General features: G+C 31.6%; 2 protein-coding genes across 2 annotated transcripts in view; both read left to right on the forward strand.

Annotated features, from left to right (window-relative positions):
• LOC139525513 (dynein regulatory complex protein 12-like) overlaps positions 1–21,604 on the forward strand; it is a 195,911-nt gene that overhangs the window by 67,896 nt on the left and 106,411 nt on the right. The gene's annotated exons all lie outside the window — the stretch shown is intronic.
• LOC139525281 (uncharacterized) overlaps positions 1–21,604 on the forward strand; it is an 80,993-nt gene that overhangs the window by 45,994 nt on the left and 13,395 nt on the right. Inside the window, exon 5 of the mRNA XM_071320483.1 lies at positions 20,173–20,817. Within this exon, the coding sequence (XP_071176584.1) occupies positions 20,173–20,817 (645 nt within the window). The remainder of the gene's footprint in view (positions 1–20,172; positions 20,818–21,604) is intronic.

Genomic DNA, 21,604 nt, shown 5'->3' on the forward strand with positions numbered 1-21,604 from the left:
TGAATACCAAACAATTGTTTGCCTATTGACCCCATTTTTTTCTATTTATAAATCTTTTGCATGTAAATTTATAGGTCATTCGTAAAAGTCTTATAAAATCTTTTTTTATTTTTTGATAGTTTTTGAGAACTTTAACTTGTCAATGATAAAGCTATGAAAAATCAAGAGAGAGCATTCCCCCCCCCCCCCAAAAAAAAAAAAAAATTTCAATGGTCAATATCTCGAAAACAAGCACATTGACCTTTATATATATTTGCTTTTATGAATCCTTAATTAATCCCCTATCAATAAATACTATTTTTATGAACAAGCTATTTAATTTGAAACTGAGTAGCGAATTTTCTTAAGGAAGAAAACGTTGCATGTTATAATACTGTTATCGATCTATATAATGCCCAACCAAACAAGTGTCACGTCACAAAGTCTTTACGTTACAATATATGGAATGTCATTGAGTGGTATTCCCGCGTTGCGAACGTGACGTATTTACAACAATTCCCCTTTGCCTCATATTGTTATCAAGAAAAATCACACACCAAATTAAATTTAAAAAGTTACATTGTAGAATACGAATGCGTATGTTAAAATTCTTTTATGTCATTCTTTAGAAGCACAAACAAAAGAACTATGTCAATTGGATATGCTTTGATACTCTAACTGACCTTGAAAGTTTACTAGATTACATTTTTGTTCGCTTTTGAGATTCCGTATATCGTCAAGTTATCGGAGTTCCAAGGGGGACTATCTATGTACAATTTTTGCGGACCTGTATTTGTATTGTTATGAGATAAAATTTATGACTAAAATCAGCAAAACCCATCGAAACAACATCTGATCAGGCTGAAAACCGATTGAAATAGAACAAAAGAATCGAAGCTCTTTGTTAGAGAAGGCGATAAATGCTTACTGTAATGTTTACTGTAGTAACAAAAAATTTAAAAGTTAATAGAAACAATCTATTAGTTCAGTAATTTTCGTGTCTGCCCTTCCATTATGTGACTCCAGAAAAAATTATAAAAATGGGTAACAATTGTATCGAAAAGAGAAAATCAAGTGAACCTTTTTGTGTTAGTGCGTATTTGATTGGAATATTTTGTCTTGAAAATGTACAAAGCAAGAATATTTGATACATCATCTCACTTCAGATTTCTTTCATTTTTATATATCAATCCTACAGGTTGACTTTATAACATGAAAAAATCACAGTACTAAAAGATGAAATATATGGCACTACAAAAGTCTAAAAGTCTGAAAAGACCAGTTTTTGTCTTGATTTGCATGAACGTTTACTCGACATTCTCCAAAAGTATGACTTGTGTCTTAATTTTTCTTGACAAATTCTCATTTATATTAAATTTGTATGAAATTTACTCAACATATTCTAGACATTCTGAATTTGGTCTTAAAATTTCTTGACAAATTCTTGACATTTGAATACTGTCTTGAAATTTCTCGACATATTCTTGACATTCTTATTTTTTCTCAGTATGGCTTGACATATTCTGAACATTTTCAATTGTGTCTTAAATTTACTTGACAGTTCTGAGTTTTACAAATCATGGCCAACATTCATAATATAACTTTAATCTTAACTTCTCTTTATATAAAATACTGTTCTATGAAAGTTGGGCATATAAAATAAATGAGAATTTGGGTATCTTAATATTTTTACAAATGCAAATATGGCTATATATATGAAATCTAATGTATAAAATAATTATAATATGAATGTGTTGATATAAAACAATTTAAATGTTGGTTTTTAAACAATTACCAATTTTGATTCCTAAATCTTATAAATTAAATGATTAAAACCAATCATACTGTAGACATAGTTCATTCTACATTCATAATATATTCAATGTTAATACGGTATATAATTATCATACAAAAATATATAAATAGCAAATTATGATGATATACAAATCATTCATTTAACAGAAGAAGAATTTGTGTAATGACATCTGTTGGAATATATATTAAGTATTACACATGGACAGGATGTTCCCCATAAAACTATACAAGCAACAATCAAATAAAAATTACTAAGCCATACAACTTATTAGTTGACCAACCATGCCACTACAATTTAAAAAGTTTGTTGATAGATGAAAATTATGAAAATCATCATTTTGATGAAAAAAATAGAATTAAAATGGATTTTTTTCATCAAAATTAAGAAGTTAATTATTTTAACAAAAAAACAAATTCAATAATTCCCAAAGATTCAAAGAAAATGATTATCTACTCCAGGAATAATAAAACAAAATGTATTTATAATGGGTCCAATCAGATTTTAACATTTTTTTTTCTTTTCAGAAAGGAGTTATCACAAATATTTATTTTTGTTTAAAAATTATAAAATTCAACACTCAACACTCAAACACTCAAAATTGAATAAAAAATGTTTCTGGGTTGTTCTAAAATATTGATAAGATTTTTGAATCAAGATGAGAACAAATTCTTTGACATACACGAAAGCCCCCCCCCCTCTTTGTGTACCCACACAAACCCTAAAGATGAATTTTAAGGTCCAAAAGAGACAACTGGTCACATTTTAAAACTGCCTACAAGACACTTATTTTAGTAGAGCAAATTTGACTGGCAGTTTTATGAATGGCAAAAATTTATATGCTGTTTGTCAGTCATTTCGACTTATTATTCCAAGTGAAAACAATTAATAAAACGTCTAATAAAAATAAATCAAAATTAAACTACATGGGGGATTATTCAGGGTATTCCAACTTAGTTGCACCAAAAGGGTATCTTACTATACCAATTTAATCATTAATTCTTCAAAGTTTAGTTTAGCCATATTAAAAAGGAGTATATAATAGCAATAGATTGTCATAAACAGTGCAGAATAAGTCTGTCCACGTTTCAGGCGAAATTTATACTGTTTAGATAGTGTCAAGACATATTTAAGACTGTCAAGAATGTGTCGAGACATATTCAGACATTATTAAGAATGTCAAGAATATGTCAAGACATATTCAGTCATCATTAAGAATGTCAAGAATATGTCAAGACAGATCGAGACAAATTTAAGATAGTCAAGAATTGGTCGAGACTAATCCAGACTCTTATCGGATGAAACAGGAAGTGTGGAGAAATTTTAAGACAATGTTCATACTGTCAAGACACTTGTCAAGAAAAATCAAGAACCTTACTAGACAAATTCATACTATATCAAGAATTTTAAAAATTATTCAGAAAAATTAAGGATGTCGAGTAAAAATTCATGCAAATTCAGACAAAAACTGGTCTTTTCAGACTTTTTGACTTTTGTAGTGTGGGTCAAGTGAAATACCTATCTAATGAATCATAAAAACAGAGAAGATGTGTTCGAATAGCTATTTTTTTTTACTAAAAGTACTTGACGACAGTCTTTCAAGTTGGATGATGAAAATGCATATCTTTGAAAAAAAATATATTTTTGTGTGTGATAACTAAAGGTTTATAGTCTTCAACCACTAAAAAAATCTAGTCTGCCATTCCACGAAATATTCAATTAGAATTTTTTTTAAATGTTTATGAATTTTCAAAAATTCCACCTGACAACCGATTAGACAATAGTTCTAAGTTGAATCAATGCAGACAAGATTATTAACTGATGCTCATTAGCTAGTAGATACATTTGTCTTTTAAAATACAACTGACATATAAGGATCGTAATAGTGCTATGCGGATAAATTTATCGGTTTTCAAGAGCAAAATTGGCAGCTCGTCATCCCTACAATGGCTTCCATTTTTACGATTGTGAAAATTAACTGGCGTAATGGGGAGATAATTTTGACGAAGTAGATTCCTGACTGGATACGATATAAATATTTAACAATACTTTTAGATATTTGGATGATATAAATTGGCTTTCAATAATAACGACTTCAGTATGTATACTAAAGAAATTTATCCTGTTAAATTTACTTTAAATAAAGCGAAAACTATCAATGAACACTGTCCGTTCCTCGATGTTGATATCTACATCAATAACGGGAAACTCAATACCAAAATTTATAATAAAAGAGATGATATTTTTTCATATCGTTAATTATCCATTTTGAGATGCTGAAGTTCCCTAGTCACCATCTTATGGTGTTTATATATCTCAAAATGTACGATTTGCTCGTGTATGTAAAAACATATAAGGTTTTTGCGAGAGAAATTTATGTATTATTGAAAAATAATTACACCAGGGTTTTCGATATCACAATTAGTCAAAACATTACTTAATTGTGTCATTGGTACAAGGATATCATTCGTAAATATAATTCAACATGCAGACATCTTATACGTTCAGATAATTCACATCCAATCTTTACTGGTATTATTCTTAACAAAGCACAGAAATATCAGCATATACCTTAAAAGCTAACAAAACCTTTAAACAGACGTATTAAGAAGTGATATAAGGTGTCATACCACCAATTAAAAGTCCCTATCTGTTCAACCAAATTTTGCAATTTTCACAGCTTTCTAAATATTTTACCTTAAGTTTAACTTCCTAAAAACCAGGTATATTCGGAATCATAAATATATCAGCTTTCAACATGCCAATATTCAACAGATGTTTAAAATCATATAAAAAAAGAAAAAGTCTTCCGAATAGAGGTACCACTAAAAATAACTTCTGGTTTTCTAAAAATCTTAAATTAGTATACTATGGAGTGCATTAATTCTCAATTTTGAATGCAAACTCATAAAAAAGTAAATTTTAGCTCAAATTGGTCTTGATTAATTACTCTTTCACCAAAAGTTTCATTTCTGCCAATTTGTTAGTTAGTTTAAGTAAAGAATGACATCAAATGCACTATTTTTTGTCCGAGTAGGCCTACTTCCGCATACGTTCTAAATTGGAGGGAGTAATCAGTGGTGTGACACCTAAAGACACAAAAAAGTTGATTAGAAATCTTTTGTTTTGCTTTATTCTTAATCCTTAGTCAATTTGTAGTTAAAAACAGCCTATCTGAGCATAATGGGACTTATATTAAAAATTTCACAGCTCAATTCAAACTGACTGTAATGTATGACTTTGATAGAAAATACTTGAAAATTTCATTTAGGGCTACAGGAACATAAACTTTCAATATCAAGATCAGTTTTTGCTGATTTTTCCGTGTTTGTTCTACTACTTTGAAGGCTTTCCACAAATTTTGCAATGAATTTATTAAAAAATCCAAGGTATTGAAATGTCAAGGAATATTAGTTTTAATAAAGTGCAACAAATTGATCAAAAGTGCAGTCATGGTCATTTAACTATTTTTATTTACATCAGTTAATAAAATTTAAGATATAAAAATTTTATTTGAAATAATAAATGGTACTTTTTTGAGTTTCTGCAGTGTTTACATAAGGCTATGTTGTCTGCCAAGTACATAGTATGACGCAATGATATCAGGGGTAAAAATCAAATAATTTCATTAAATCTGCATGGCAAAATTTGTTTGGGGGTAGTATAGAACCTATGTTTCAATGTTTAACACCACAGAAAACACTTTCTGTGCATTTATAACAATTTAGGACTTTTTTTTTTTATAAAAGCATATTGTCAGGGTGGGAAAAGCTAAAAATAGCCCAAACTCAAGTTTTAGGCTCTAAATTTGCAATGTGTGACATTTTGCCCCCAAAAAGATTGAAATGTGGCTACTATTAGTTCAAATGATCAATTAAGACCCCAAAAAAAATCAACTGTTTTCTAAATTTGATGTTTCACCGCATTTCGCTTAAAGGTGTCATACCACCAATTAAAAGTCCCTATCTGTTCATCAAATTTTGCAATTTTCACAGCTTTCTAAATATTTTACCTTAAGTTTAACTTCCTAAAAACCAGGTATATTCGGAATTATACATGTATCAGCTTTCTACATGCCAATTTTTAACAGATGTTTAAAATCATATAAAAAAGAAAAGGTCTTCCGAATAGAGGTACCACTAAAAATAACCTCTGATTTTCTGGAAATCTTAAATTAGTATACTATGGAGTGCATTAATTCTCAATTTTGAATGCAAACTCATAAACAAGTTAGGTTTAGCTCAAATTGGTCTTAATAATATATTACTCTTTTACCAAAAGTTTCATTTCTCCAAATTTGTTGGTTAGTTTAAGTAAAGTAAAGAGGAAGTAATTGGTGGTGTGACACCAGAGTTACGGCACTGTTGACAGGTCATTAAAGATTGCATATTTTGTTGCTAATATTGATTCACTTACAGGAGCTCTGCATCGGAATAAAACGAGTTGAGTATGCCCAGTTGTTTATATGATACGGATTATGTTCTTCTCATATATTTTACGATGGTTAAAAAATAAACCCCTAAATGGAGGGGTTGTGCTTGATATTCATATGATGAAAACATAATCTGCCAAACAGTTTAATTTAGGTCTGGAGCTGACATATCAGTAACTGCTAGCAGTCCTTTGTTAATTTATGTATCATTGGCATTTTGTTCAGTTTCTGTTGTTACCTATTCTGAAATCGGACTCGGACTTCTTTAAAACTGATATTTACTGTGCGTATTGTTATGTGTTTCTACAGTTGCTAGAGGTATTAGGAGAGGGTTGAGATCTAAAAAAAAACCATATTGAACCCCGCCTCATTGTTGCGCTTCTCCCAAGTCAGGAGCCTCTGGCCTTTTTAGTCTTGTATTATTTTTAATTTTAGTTTCTTTTATATATTTCGGAGTTTAGTATGCGTCTATTGTTATTAAACTAGTTAGGTAGAAGGATTTTTCTCGCTGCATTGAAGACCCATTGGTGGCCTTCGGATGTTATTTGCTCTTAGGTCGGGTTATTGTCTCTTTGAAACATTCCCTATTTCAATTCTCAATTGTTTTTGCTATATATAAAACCGAAGTGTTGATTTTGATGTGAAAATATTCTTATTCCTGGATCTCCCCCGTACCAGCAATAATGATCTTGGTAAAGTAGAGCTTTAGTTGATCTGTGATGTGTATAAATTTGCAGCTACATCTGGTTTGAATGGCAAATTCAATACATTGTGCCGGATTGGTATCACGTTAATTGCACATTAAAGAATATTTGTAACAACTCGGTATTTTGGTACTGACGTCATTTGTAACAAACATTACTTAAATTGTACCTATACAAGTTTAGTAAATAATATAAAACTTAGTTTTGAACTCGCTTAGGCAAATTTTACCTAAGATGGATTTTGTCATTTATTTTTTTCCTGATATTTTTGGTCTTTTAGCTTTTCAATTTCGTTCTGTTCTTATACATCCATGGCTTTCAAATATTTGGCTTTCGACGTTTCTGGTGAATGATAATCAAGAAAAGCGCTATCTACACATGCAATTTGTAAAGTATTGGTTTTTTTAAAACTTTATTTAAAGTAAAATCATACACAAGAATGTAGGACATTTAATGTTTTTACATTAATCAGTACACGTGCTATGTCATTGATAAATCTTATAAATAGTTGTCATTGATGAAAACGGGGATAACCATTTCTAATTTTTAATATATTTTTTTTCTTAAATGTGATAAACAGTTTCTATAGCAAGTGAACTTTTAAAAAGATTTCCAAATATGATTCTTAAAAAAAAGCTCATGAACACCAAATTAAAGTTTAAGAAAGGATTAAGATTTGAAATGGTAAATAACTAATCAAAATTAACAATCTAATTTTGATATGAACAATCATGCTACAACTCCTCCTTTCTGAAAAGGCGTTTGACTCAATTTCTTGGAATCTTATTAAAACATATTGCCATATTTTGCACCATCTGTTAAACATGGGATCATTACTTCTTATACAAAAAAACAATATTCAGGACTCAAAATTGCAATTACCCAGAATGTATTATATTTAGATTCAGAGAGGCTTCAGACAAGAGGATCGCTTACCACCATATACATCTTTACCGTGTCCAGAGATACTTGGTATACTAATGCAAAATAATGACAAAATTAAAGGAATCCCTATAGATGAATCAGAGTATACCATTTCAAATTATATACAGATGATACTTCTCTTACACTTAATGGATCATCATCATTATCTTCGGGAGCATCTCTCCGTACTCTTGACAAATATGCCTTAATATTAATTAAGACAATACTAAAGTTGTTTGTATTGGGGAAAAGCTATGTGTGTAATGTGGGGAATTGCGATTAGTTTCCAACATATTTACACTTCTTGGAATACATTTTTCAATGGATCTTAATAAAACTTAAAATTTAAACTATGATCACAGGATTAAAGAAATAGAAAATACTATAAAAACTTAGACCAAATACTCTCCGCAATGGGTATAATAATAGTAATTTAGAAAAAAGGGGAACACAGAATAAATGTGTAAAAACTATGGAGCTATTAAATGTGTTCAAAGTGTTAAATTTCCAAAGAACTTATTGTGTTAAAAATGGGATTTTTTACCACCAGGAGCCGCATCACAATGGATACTCGGGGTTTGTTAATTTACGGAAAAAGTAATCTCACTTCGTACCCCGAATATTTAACCACATATGTGAAAATGTCAGCTTGGAAACGAGCCTTCATACATATCCAAGTTAACGATATGGACTGAGCAACAGAAGAAAACGTTACCATTACGGCCTATGTAGAAATTAATACGCATCTTGACCCATATGTGGTTTATTTAGTACTATAACGAAAACGTATAAAATGACAAAATTCATATATATCTGGTAACGAAATTGAATATTTATAGAATCAAATTATTATTGGAACAAATCACTAAGATAGTGCTAAAAGATATATACAAAGTCATATATATTGATAGAAAAATATATTAGAAGGGCAGATAACTGCTAGAACCCCTGGATTATTTAACTGCCATAACAAAAAGATCAACGGTAGACACAATATTCTATAGCCAAGGAGAATGCCTTTTGTCTATTTTTTTTTTATATTATACATGTAACGTGTATAACTAACCTGTATGTTAATGTGCAACTAAAAAGAAATTCATTAACTAAATCAGTCGTCAATATCGAACTTTGAAAAAGAATGCTACAACTATTATCAAAGACCCTAATTTTGCTCTGTACCAATTTAATTCCATGAGAATAATTTGGAAACATTAAGACAGCGTCCGAATATTTTTTTCTTCATAAATCACAACACAAAAGCTGTTTGAAAAAGAATAAGATATTGACAATTGAATTGAATGCTCCAAAAATATACTTCTATAAACCAGTAAAAGTCTGAAATGGCCTTTATCTGTGCTCGACCAGAGGCGGATTTAGGGTAGGGGGGGGGGGGCAGGGGGCCCGGGCCCCCTCTTAGGTCAGTCAATGGGCCCCCACTTATGAACATTTCTGGATCCGCCACTGTCGACTGTACTGATTTTTACTCGACCAATGAAATTTAATAGATAATACTCGACTGTAGTCTGAAACATTATGCATACTTAACAGTCTGAACTTGTACTGGACCATTTTATACGAGTCTGAACCATGCTCGACCTAATCTGAACCGTACTCGATCTAGTCTGAACCATACTCGATCTAGTCTGAACCGTACTCGACCAAGTCTTAACCAACCTAGACATATTCTTCGTATCTATCACCTGAATTTTATCAATTTAGGATGTTTAAAAAAAAAGTTGAAATTAAAAATGTGTTCAATATAGTATTGAAATTAAAATTAAAAATTTCACAATACTCAAGCATAATATAATTTCAACACAATATTCATCAACACTTACATAATTATATATACATATCAACTTTAAAATATAAATAAAACAAGCTCATAATCACAAACTAGAGGCTCTAAAGAGCCTGTGTCGCTCACCTTGGTCTATGTGAATATTAAACAATGGACACAGATGGATTCATGACAAAATTGTGTTTTGGTGATGGTGATGTGTTTGTAGATCTTACTTTACTAAACATTCTTGCTGCTTACAATTATCTCTATCTATAACAGTACTTTCTGTGGAAAATGTTATTGAAAATCTTCAAATTTTAAGACAATTGTTAAAAATTGACTATGAAGGGCAATAACTCATTAGGGGGTCAATTGACTATTTTGGTCATACTGACTTATTTTTAGTTCTTACTTTGCTGTACATTATTGCTGTTTACAGTTTATCTCTATCTATAATAATATTCAAGATAACAAAAAAACAGCAAAATTTCCTCAAAATTACCAATTCAGGGGCAGCAACATAACAACCGATTATCCGATTCATCTGAAAATTCCAGGGCAGATAGATCGTGACCTGATCAACAATTTTACTGCCTGTCAGATTTGCTCTTAATGCTTTGGTTTTTGAGTTATAAGCCAAAAACTGCATTTTACCCCATGTTCTATTTTTAGCCATGGCGGCCATCAAGGTTTGTTGGCAGAGTTACCGGACACATTGTTTTAACTAGATACCCCAATGATGATTATGGCTAAGTTTGGTTAAATTTGGCCCAGTAGTTTCAGAGGAGAAGATTTTTCTAAAAGATTACTAAGATTTACTAAAAATGGTTAAAAATTGACTATAAAGGGCAATAACTCCTAAAGTGGTCAACTGACCATTTTGGTCATGTTGACTTATTTGTAGATCTTACTTTGCTGAACATTATTGCTGTTTACAGTTTATCTTTATCTATAATAATATTCAAGATAATAACCAAAAACAGCAAAATTTCCTTAAAATTACCATTTCAGGGACAGTAACCCAACAACGAAATGTCTAATTCATCTGAAAATTTCAGGGCAGATACATCTTGACCTGATGATCAATTTTCCCTCTGTCAGATTTGTTCTAAATGCTTTGGTTTTTGAGTTATCAGCCAAAAACTGCATTTTACCCCTATGTTCTATTTTTAGCCATGGCGGCCATCTTGGTTGGTTGGCAGGGTCACCCGATATATTTTTGAAACTAGATACCCCAATGATGATTATGGTCAAGTTTTGTTAAATTTGGCCAGGTAGTTTCAGAGGAGAAGATTTTTCTAAAAGATTACTAAGATTTACGAAAAATGGTTAAAAATTGACTATAAACGGCAATAACTCCTAAAGTGGTCAACTGACCATTTTGGTCATACTGACTTATTTGTAGATCTTACTTTGCTGAACATTATTGCTGTTTACAGTTTATCTCTATCTATAATAATATTCAAGACAATAACCAAAAACAGCAAAATTTCCTTAAAATTACCATTTCAGGGGCAGCAACCCAACAACCGATTATCCGATTCATCTGAAAATTCCAGGGCAGATATATCTTCACATGATGAACAATATTACTCCAGGTCAGATTTGCTCTAAATGCTTTGGTTTTTGAGTTATAAGTCAAAAACTGCATTTTACCCCTATGTTCTATTTTTAGCCATGGCGGCCATCTTGGTTGGTTGGCCGGGTCACCAGACACATTTTTAAAACTAGATACCCCAATGATGATTGTGGCCAAGTTTGGTTAATTTGGCCCAGTAGTTTCAGAGGAGAAATTTTTGTAAAAGTTAACGCAGGACGGGTGAGCTAAAAAGGATTGTGACTAATATTTTCAATGTTAGTCACAAATGTTTCAGAAGTATTTATTGGTAACTGGACTATTTTCACCATTTACTTAAGCCTAGTATAGATTTAGGGTGTCAGTTGAGTTTAGTTAATAATGCAGTGAATCTTTTTTGTTTATTAATATAGTATATATAAAATATAAAGCAACTTAATAGATTTTAAAAAAATGAGACCTTTGTTTTGTTTTGTTAAACCAATGATAATAAAATTTCCATAGCAAACTGTGATAACCTTTTTAAAAAAGGAAATGAGTTCCAAAGTAACAGTAATTTTTTTAAATTAAATTTGAATTAATGACATGGCATACCGAAATCACTTTAATATGGTTTAATTACCCAATTACATGTATGTTTTACAGGTAAAAAGACAGCCTAATTTTCTTAAACTCGTGTATTACTTAATTATCTGGTATATTCGAAAGGCTGTGTTATTTTAGTTAAACAGGATGTTGCAATTTTGAATAAATGTTATTTAGAATGTAATACCAGGTGTGATCTTATTAACGAGCTTGCCACAAGCATAGGTAATACCTTATTCCTCACCACTATAAATCAGAAAAACAATTTCATCAATTTCTTTAATTTTATCCCTTTTTGGAAAGATCGGAACTTGTTCTAAATATTTCCATAGGCACCGGCCTCTCCAACAACCCGACAGTTTAGCTACTATTACGAAAGCATTTACACTGTTATATAGTTCCCTATAGTTATCATGTATGTGCACATAATACACATATAAACTGTGAAAAAAATGAATATTTTTGGAGAAGTTAATTGAAGAATGTATGTCATTAAGGTGTGTTGATGTGAAGGCTTTTTAAAAAAAATATTTTGATTAGGTAATTGAGTATTGATACAATACTAGATGATTGACAACTGTCATTATCACCAAACAATCAGGGACAGTGTGGACCTTTAATTACAATGCCCCACCTCATAAACTGTCAATTAAATTGACCACATTACATATCAACCTCAGTCTTACATAATTATACAGACCCAATACAATATACAATGTACAATATACATCTCAATGCACAAAATAGTTATCAAAGGTACCAGGATTTAATTTAGTACGCAAGACGCGAGTTTCGTCTACATAAGCGTGCTCCTACAGCATAGGTCTAAAGTGTTTAAACACGGCCTCAAGGCTCTCAATTCCTTTTTCGCGTATTCCTAGAGGCTAGGTCTCATGTTTCAACATGACCACTAGGCTCTCATTGCCTCTTTCACGTGTTACTAGAGGCTAGGTATCGAGTGTTTAAACACGGGCAATAGGCTCTCAATGTTTTTTTCATGTGTTCCTAGAGGCCAGCTCTCGAGTGGTTAAACACGGGCACTAGGCATTCAATGCCTTTTTCACGTGTTCCTAGAGGCCAAATCTCCAGTGTTTAAACACGGGCAACTAGGCTCTCTATGCCTCTTTCACATGTTCCTAGAGGCCAAGTCTCATGTGTTTAAACACGGCCACTATGCTCTCAATGCCTTTTTTCACGTGTTACTAGAGGTTAGGTCTCCAGTGTTTAAATACGGCCACTAGGCTCTCAATGCCTCTTTCACGTGTGCCTAGAGGCTAGGTCTCGAGTGTTTAAACACGACCACTATACTCTCAATGCATTTTTATGTGTTCCTTCAGGCTTAGTCTCCAGTGTTTAAATACGGGCACCAGGCTCTCAGTGCCTTTTTCAAGTGTTCCTAGCGGCTTCGTTTCGAGTGGTTAAACACGGGTACTAGGCTCTCAATGCCCTCTTCACGTGTTCTGTGTTTAAACACGGGCACTTGACTCTCAATATTGTTTAATACGGGTCCAAGATCTCATTTTATTCGTGTTTGCTTGTTTCAAGCTACCCTATCTCACGTGTGTAATAAGTGTGTAATAAGTCAATCAATCAATCAATCAATCAATCTATCCATACATCCATTTATCCATCCATCAATCAAACAATCAATCAATCATGTTTCGGAGGGGCAAGACCGTTTACAAATGTTTTTAAAACAATTGATTTATATTTATCAGGTCTTTCCACCTTTCCGTGGAAAGACCTATTGCTTTTGTTCTGATTATAAGGTCTTTCTACCTTTCCGTGGAAAGACCATTTGATTTCGTTCTGATTTTTATTTTTGTTCTTCCTCCTAATTTTTTTCTTGCGTAGTATGGTTGTTTCACAAGAGGTCGCTTAGATATTTGGAATATGATATCATAAAGTTTTCGCTTTAAAAACTGACAACCGCGTAACCAAATACTTTACATTGTAAGAGTAACCTCCGCAAACACTATTTTTCTTGTGGCCACTACTCTTTCGTAACCGTAAAAGATTACGACAAGGTAGCAATAAACAGTTAGGAAAAAATACTAAAGTTTGCCCTTATGAATTTTACCATCCCCTTTTCATTGCTTTCTTGCAATATCAAGCTTACTGTTTGTGTCATATATGGGCATATGTATGTAATCAGAATCTTCCATAGATTTAATATTCAGTATATAAAATGGTAAAATATAATTTCTTTTTGGTGTATCCATGGCAACAATCTGCATTTATTTGTTATAAAATATTGCAAAAAGGGGGGGGGGGGGAGATGTAACTGTGTACATATATCATTCAGCAAATTCAATGAAAATCATATGTCTTTCGTCTAATTTTTTTTTGTAAAATTGCGTCAAAAACTTCGTGTAGAAAAAGAGTGTTTGTAAACAGTACATTAATTTCTGGACCGATGGCCGGTCTAGCCATGAAAATACGGATTGTCAAACAGAAAACAGCCCATAAAACATGTAAAAAATAATCTTGATGCACTTATAAACCATCTTTAAAGGCTAAATTAGCACTCATCTGTCTAAAAATGAATTTTATTACACAATAACTTTCCTATTTGAAAAATCCACCGGGGCCAAAATGCGAAACTAAACTCCTAATTGTGTATTGCTACCTAACCGATTTGCTCGTTACAACTTCAGGATAAGGATATTCATTTGACCCGAAGCTTTCCGGAGACTCCATATGTGAGTTAATCCCTCTTATGTATTTGATATGAGTGATATGCGTTTCTAACTGGTAATCAATAGGTGATATTGGCGTAGGTTTTTTTGAATTTGAAGTCCTTGGTCCAAAAAAAGAAAATTAGGTCAAGGTCAGAGGTCAAATTTATATTCTAAATTTTGATTTTGACTTATTTTGACTTATTTTCAAAAACTGTGAAAGATATCGACAAATTATTTTTACTGGGACATGTCCTTACAGGTATATTTTGTTTGAATAGTTATCAAAGGTACCAGGATTATAATTTAGTACGCCAGACGCGCGTTTCGTCTACATAAGACTCGTCAGTGACACTCATATCAAATTATTTATAAAGCCAAACAAGTACAAAGTTGAAGAGCATAGAAAGGGTGCGTAGACCATTAATGGGAGTTTTCGCCCATCTGATACTTAGAATTATGCGTTAAGTGGTATAACTTAATAACCATACGTATTAAAGACATAGGGTCTTTTGATTTGAGGTCCTTGGTTTATGACCTTGAAATTGAAGTCAAGTTCATAGGTTAATAGGACGTTCTAGATTTTGACCTTGGCTTTTAATTTATACTAGAACACACCCGTGATATCGCGGGTCCGTGACTGAATTAAAGTATATAACTATGCGTAAGCCTTATTTTAGTATTAGTACTGTCATCTGATAAAGTCATGCAGATTATAAGATACACAATTTTCTCTGCTTTCAAATCTTTCTGTTTGAACCCGTCGAACTGGAACTTATCAAGTATTGGTAATATTAAATATTTGGAAAACAAAAGGTCCTGGAATGGAGTATTTTTTAATCAACAGCATTGTCCTATATTAGTTATAAATAAAGTTGAATTCTTTGATTCGCTGTTTTACGTCATGCCCGGTAACAAATTGAAACTTATTTTTAGTCCAGATTTTTAGTATTTGTATTGTTATCTTAGAAAGTCTTACGGATTAAAATACTACAATAGGTAACAATTTGACAATTTAGTAGTGTCAACCCTGTGATTATGACCCGTTTATATAGCATATTAATCCCGAATACATCGTTTGGTGGTGCGCCTGTCAGATGCGGAACGTACCGATAAGGTAATAGGTAACAGGTGATTATACTATTGGTATCGATATCGGACTCGACCAGGAATTTCCGAATTATTGGCGATATTAATTACGTGGAAAACAAAAGGGCCTGGAGTGGTGTAATTTTTAATCTACACCTTTGTACTATATTAGTTGTATATAAAGTTGAATTCTTAGATTCGTCGTTTTTATGTGATGACGGCTGACAAATTGGACCTCGTAATTTTAGTATTATAGATTTATACATCATAAAGTCATAGGAACTAACATTTGAAACAGATTTTTAATATTTAAATATCAAAATAGATCTTCACTGTTGGAAAGACCTTCAATTACTCTTTGAACAATTTGTTTTTAATTTGTTTTTATTGCATAGTATTGTTGTTTCATAATTTGTCGCTTAGATATTTGGAATATGATATCGTATATTTTATACGCTTTTAAAACTGAAAACTGCGTAACCAAATACTTGACGTTGAAAGAGTTATCTCCCCAAACACTGTTTTTCTTGTGGCCACTACTCCTCCGTAACTGTAAAAGATTACGACAAATTTATTTTACCAAATTGCTCGTTACATCTTCAAGATTAGGATATTCATTTGGACCGAAGCTTTTCGGAGACTCCATATTAGAGTTATTGCCCCTTATGCATTTGAAATAAATAATATGTATTTCTAACTGGTACACCATAAGTGATACAGACTAAGGGTCTTTTGATTTCTGATCCTTGGTCCAAAAAAATGAAAATAAGGTCAAGGTCAAAGGTCAAGGTCATATTATGAATTTAGATTTGGCTTATTTTCACTTATTTTCAAAAACTGTATTACATATCGACAAATTATTTTTCCCAAATTGTTAGTTGATACATGTCGTTACTTATAAATTTTGGTTGAAAGGGTGCGTAGACAATGAATGGGTGTTTTTTCCCCTTTTATATTTAGAATTATACGTAAAGTGATATAACTCATTAACCTTACATATTAAAGACCTAGGGTATTTTTATTTGATGTCCTTGGTTTATGACCTTTAAATTGAGTTCAAGGTCATAGGTTAATAGGACGTTCTAATTTTTGACCTTTGCTTTAAATTTCTTTTTATACATCATAAGGCCATAGGAACTGACATTTTAGACTATTTTTTTATATTCTATTATCAAAATATATCTGTAGTGGTGGAAAGACTTTCAATTGTTCTTTTAACAATTGGTTTTTAATTATAATTTTTTTTCTTCCGCATATTTTTTTTTCACGGGTAGTTTTGTTGTTTCATAATTTGTCCCTTAGATATTTGAAATATGATATTTAACAGGTTATACGCTTTTAAAATTGACAACCGCCTAACCAAATAGTTTACGTTGTAAGAGTTATCTACTCAAACACTGTTTTCCTGTGGCCACTATCCTTCGCAACCGTAAAAGATTACGACAAATTTATTTTACCAAATTGCTCGTTAAATCTTCAGGATTAGAATTTTAATTTTGACTGAAGCTATCCGGAGACTCCATATGAGGGTTATTCCCCTTAAGTATTTGATATAAGCGATTTGCATTTCTAACCGGTAAACCATGAGTGATAGAGACCTAGGGTCTTTTGATTTGAGATCCTTAGTAAAAAAAAATGAAAAATGGTCAAGGTCATATTCTAAATTTTTATTTTGGCTTATTTTCACTCATTTTCAAAAACCGTATAACATATCGACAAATTATTTTACTTAATTGTTAGTTGCGACATATCGTAACTTAAAAATTTTGTTTGTGAGGTTGCGTAGACAATGAATGAGAGTTTTCACCCAGCTTATATTTAGAATTATGTGTAAAGTGATATAACTCATTCACAATACATATTAAAGACCAATGGTCTTTTGATTTGAGGTCCTTTGTTTATGACCTTGAAATTGAGGTCAAAGTCATAGGTTATTTGAAGGTTCTAGATTTTGACCTTTGCTTTAATTTCCTTTTTATACATCATAAAGCCATAGGAAATGACATTATAGACTGAATTTTGATATTTTAATATCAAAAGAGATATTTACTGGTGGAAAGACCTTCAATTGTTCTCTGAACAAATGGTTTTTCATATTGTTATTACAATTCTTCTCGAAAAAAATTGTCAAAATTCTTGTGTCCACTACTGTACTAAAAATACATATCCAATTGACCCAAAACTTTTATTTAGGCTAAACAAAAAAGGGGGGATACTATTTAACCTGTTTCTTTCTATTACTGTGGGATTTTTTTCTTTCTTTCTCTTTCCTTGTAATGTGAACAATTGACTTGGTAGACGTTTAACATTCATTGAACAAATAAAACAAACAATCAAACCAACCAACCAACCAACCAACCAACCAATCATGTTTAAGAGGGGAAAGACCGTCTACAATTACTTTTTTTTTTAAAAGCAATTGATTTATATTTATTATTATTTATTATTTTTTTCTTCCGCCTAATTTTTTTCTTCTGTTGTATTGATGTTTCAAAAGATATCGCTTAGATATTTGGAATATGATATCATATAGTTTATACGCTTTAAAGATTGACAACCGGATAACCAAATACTTCACGTTGTAAGAGTTATCTCCGAAAACACTGTTTTTCTTGTGGCCACTACTCCTTCGCAACCATAAAAGATTACGACAAATATATTTTACCAAATTGCCCGTTACATCTTCAGAATTAGGATTTTGTTTTTAACCAAAGCTATCCGGAGACTACATATGAGATTTATCCCCCTTATGTATTTGATATAAGTGATTTGCATTTCTATCTGGTAAACAATAAGTGATAGGGACCTAGGGTATTTTTATTTGAGATCCTTGGTCCCCAAAAAAAAAGGTGAAGGTGAAAAGACTTTCAATTGTTCTCTGAACATTTGGTTTTTAATTGTAGTCATACTTGTAAAATTCCCAAGTGGTGTCCGATGAGATGAAACATAGAGATCATATCTTGGAACAAATATTAAATTTCTTCACAAAAAAACAAACAAAAAAGAAGTGTTTTGTGAAACAGCTGTATTTTAACTAAAGAGAAAAACTGGTATTATCCATTCCAAACTTAAAGACAGATTGAAAAGGTGCATCCGACTTTGCTTCAGAAAACATTCTAATAAAAAAATTTCAAAATCAGATAAAAAAATTTTGATTAATGAGTTAAGAATTATAACTTATAAAATGATATTTCAATTCAAACTGTTATTATCTGAAACTGGCTGCGTCATAACGATGTCTTTTTCTTATTATATTTTGTGTCAATTTGAATTGGAATACGTGTTTTTCAATATTAAACGGACATTCTAGATTGTAATTTAATCCTCCCACTACAGTTTTTTGGTGGGGTTCATGTTGCTCAGTTTTTAGATTCCTATGTTATATTTTGTGTACTGTTGTTTGTCTATTGGTCTCGTTCTTTTCATTATAACCAAAAGGACCATGTGAGTTTTTCTTATCAATTGGCGTCTGTCGTCCGTCGTTCGTCGTATTTTTTTACAAAAATATTCTCCTCTGAAACTACTGGATTAAACCAAACACGGCTTAATCATTCTTAGGGTATCTTGTTGGAAAAAATTAATTCGATGATCCCGCCCATTGATTAAGATGGCCGCCACGGCTAAAAATAAAACATAGGCTTAAAATGCAGTTTTTGGATTATATTTCTGCAATTTAAGAGTTAAGTGCAAATCTGACAAATGATAAATGTTCACTAGGACGCAATCTATCAGCTGTAAAATTTTCAAACACATCAAACAACCCGTTGTTTGATTGCTGCCTCTGAATTGGTAATTTTTAGCAAATTTTACAGTTTTTGGTTATTATCTTGAATAGAGAAACTGTATAAAGCATTAATTTTCAACAGATTAAGCTGTACAAATGAGTCAAATATGATCAAATTGTCAATTGACCCCTTCAGAGTTATTGCCCTTTAAAGTCAATTTTGCACATTTTAAAGTAATTTTTGGCATCTTTTACAGAAACACTCTCCACTTTATCTACGAGGCCAAATCTAGAGAATCTTGCTTAAATAATATATAATATGGCCATCTTTATATTATTGTTCGTTTCTGTGTGAGCTTCATTTTAACGTTGCGTCGTTTGTTTTCTCTTATTTTTTAGTGTAAATTCACATTGCGATAAGACGTGTCACGGTACTTGTCTATCCCAAATTCATGTATTTGGTTTTGATGTTATATTTGTTATTCTCGTGGGATTTTGTCTGATGCTTGGTCCATTTCTGTGTGTGTTCCATTTTAGTTTTGTGTCGTTGTTCTCCTCTTATATTTAATGCGTTTCCCTCGGTTTTAGTTTGTTACCCCGATTTTGTTTTTTGTCCTTGGATTTATGAGTTTTGAACAGCGGTATACTACTTTTGCTTTTATTGATACAGTTGAGCGACATAGGCGCTTGAGAGCCTCTAGTTAAGCAATGACGTTGTCAGTTTGTGTACTGACTTACGAGTTTGAATGTTCCTCAAGTATATTTCGATTTTATTTTTAGTTTGTTCGAAAATATTACAGGTGCTTTCTATAATGTTGTGCATTTAATTTCGTCTTATGATCTCAATGATCTTGTAAGAAAATTTTTTTGATTACTTTATTTCAGATGGAACTGAAAGGAAGGAAATGATAAAGAGGCTTATTCAAACTCTTTACAAGAAAGCAGAAGAACCAATTTCTAATCAACCATTCGGAAGAAAAGAACATGAAGCAATAAATACAGATAAGAAAAAAAGTTTAAAAAATGAAACTGATGACAAAAATAAACATTCTTATGAATCAGGAGATCTACCGCCAATTGAAGTGGATAAAGTTAGAGATGAAGTATCAACTTTAAATGCAGTACCAACAAACGTAAACGACATATCAGCTACTTCAAATGAAAAAATCTTGAACAAAACAGACGGTACTTTGAGTGAAGTTAGGCCAATACTTGAAAAATCTAAAATTGATGCCAATAAATCTGAAAAAATGTCACTTACGGATGAGAATTATAAAACCAAAATACCCCCCCCAAAAATGAAAGAAATATTCGGTGAACTGGATGAAGTTTTAGCGCTCGTTAAACAAGAAAAAGATGCTATGGCATCTGAAGGTTTGGTAGAATGTGGTATATGGGATTTTGCTGGCGAGAAGGACTATTACGTTACACATCAGACATTTATGACAAAACATGCTATCTATATTCTAGTTACAAGTTTAAAAGAAAACGAAAACAAATTGACTGAGGAACACTTTGATGATATTGCAGGTAAGATTAAAAATGTAAATATTCTTCACGAGCCGTAATTTTGCAAACCTACAGCTATATTTACGTTTGCATTTAAATGGGTTTCATCTGAAATCTTGCATTTCTGATTCGAACCATTATTTGCATTTATTTTGTTAATGTTCTTAAGAACATTCATAAAGAAAAAGAGACGTTATCCATTGGTTGTTTCGCATTATTAGGCAAGCTTATAATTTTGAAATGGTGAGTGGACTATGCATGTTTTGTAATTGCAATTGCATTTTCAGCAATTGATATTGTTAGTAAATGTATGTATCATAGTCTTATATGATTTTTTATTACTAGTAGGCCTTTCTGAAAAATGGAAAGAAACATACACTGCGATTTTAAGTTGTAGAGAGATGCATTTCAGAAGGGAATGCAACCTTACGATCCGACAATCAAGTCCTTTTAAACTGCATTCAACATAGTTAATCTTCGAAACTATTGTGACTATATTTACGTTTCTTTCTTTCTTTTTGATTATCATTAACTAGGTAATGCATAATAACAATACTTTACTAAAGAGCTAAAAGTCAAGTCTCTATTGTTTTAAAATCTTTCTTCAAACAAAATTTGACAGGATGAGCTATACATATCAACACATAATTTTAGCACATTTGATAACTCATGGTTAGGATGATTTTTTGTTTTCAAATGGCTTCTATCTTCTGTCGGTCACTGTCTGTTGGTCGTTAACTTTTTCAAAGATGTTTTCCTCTGCAACTACTAGGCTAAATTACTGAACATTGCTACGATCATAAATGGA

Source organism: Mytilus edulis, chromosome 5 (assembly GCF_963676685.1).
Source record: "Mytilus edulis chromosome 5, xbMytEdul2.2, whole genome shotgun sequence".
Classification (NCBI taxonomy): domain Eukaryota; kingdom Metazoa; phylum Mollusca; class Bivalvia; order Mytilida; family Mytilidae; genus Mytilus; species Mytilus edulis.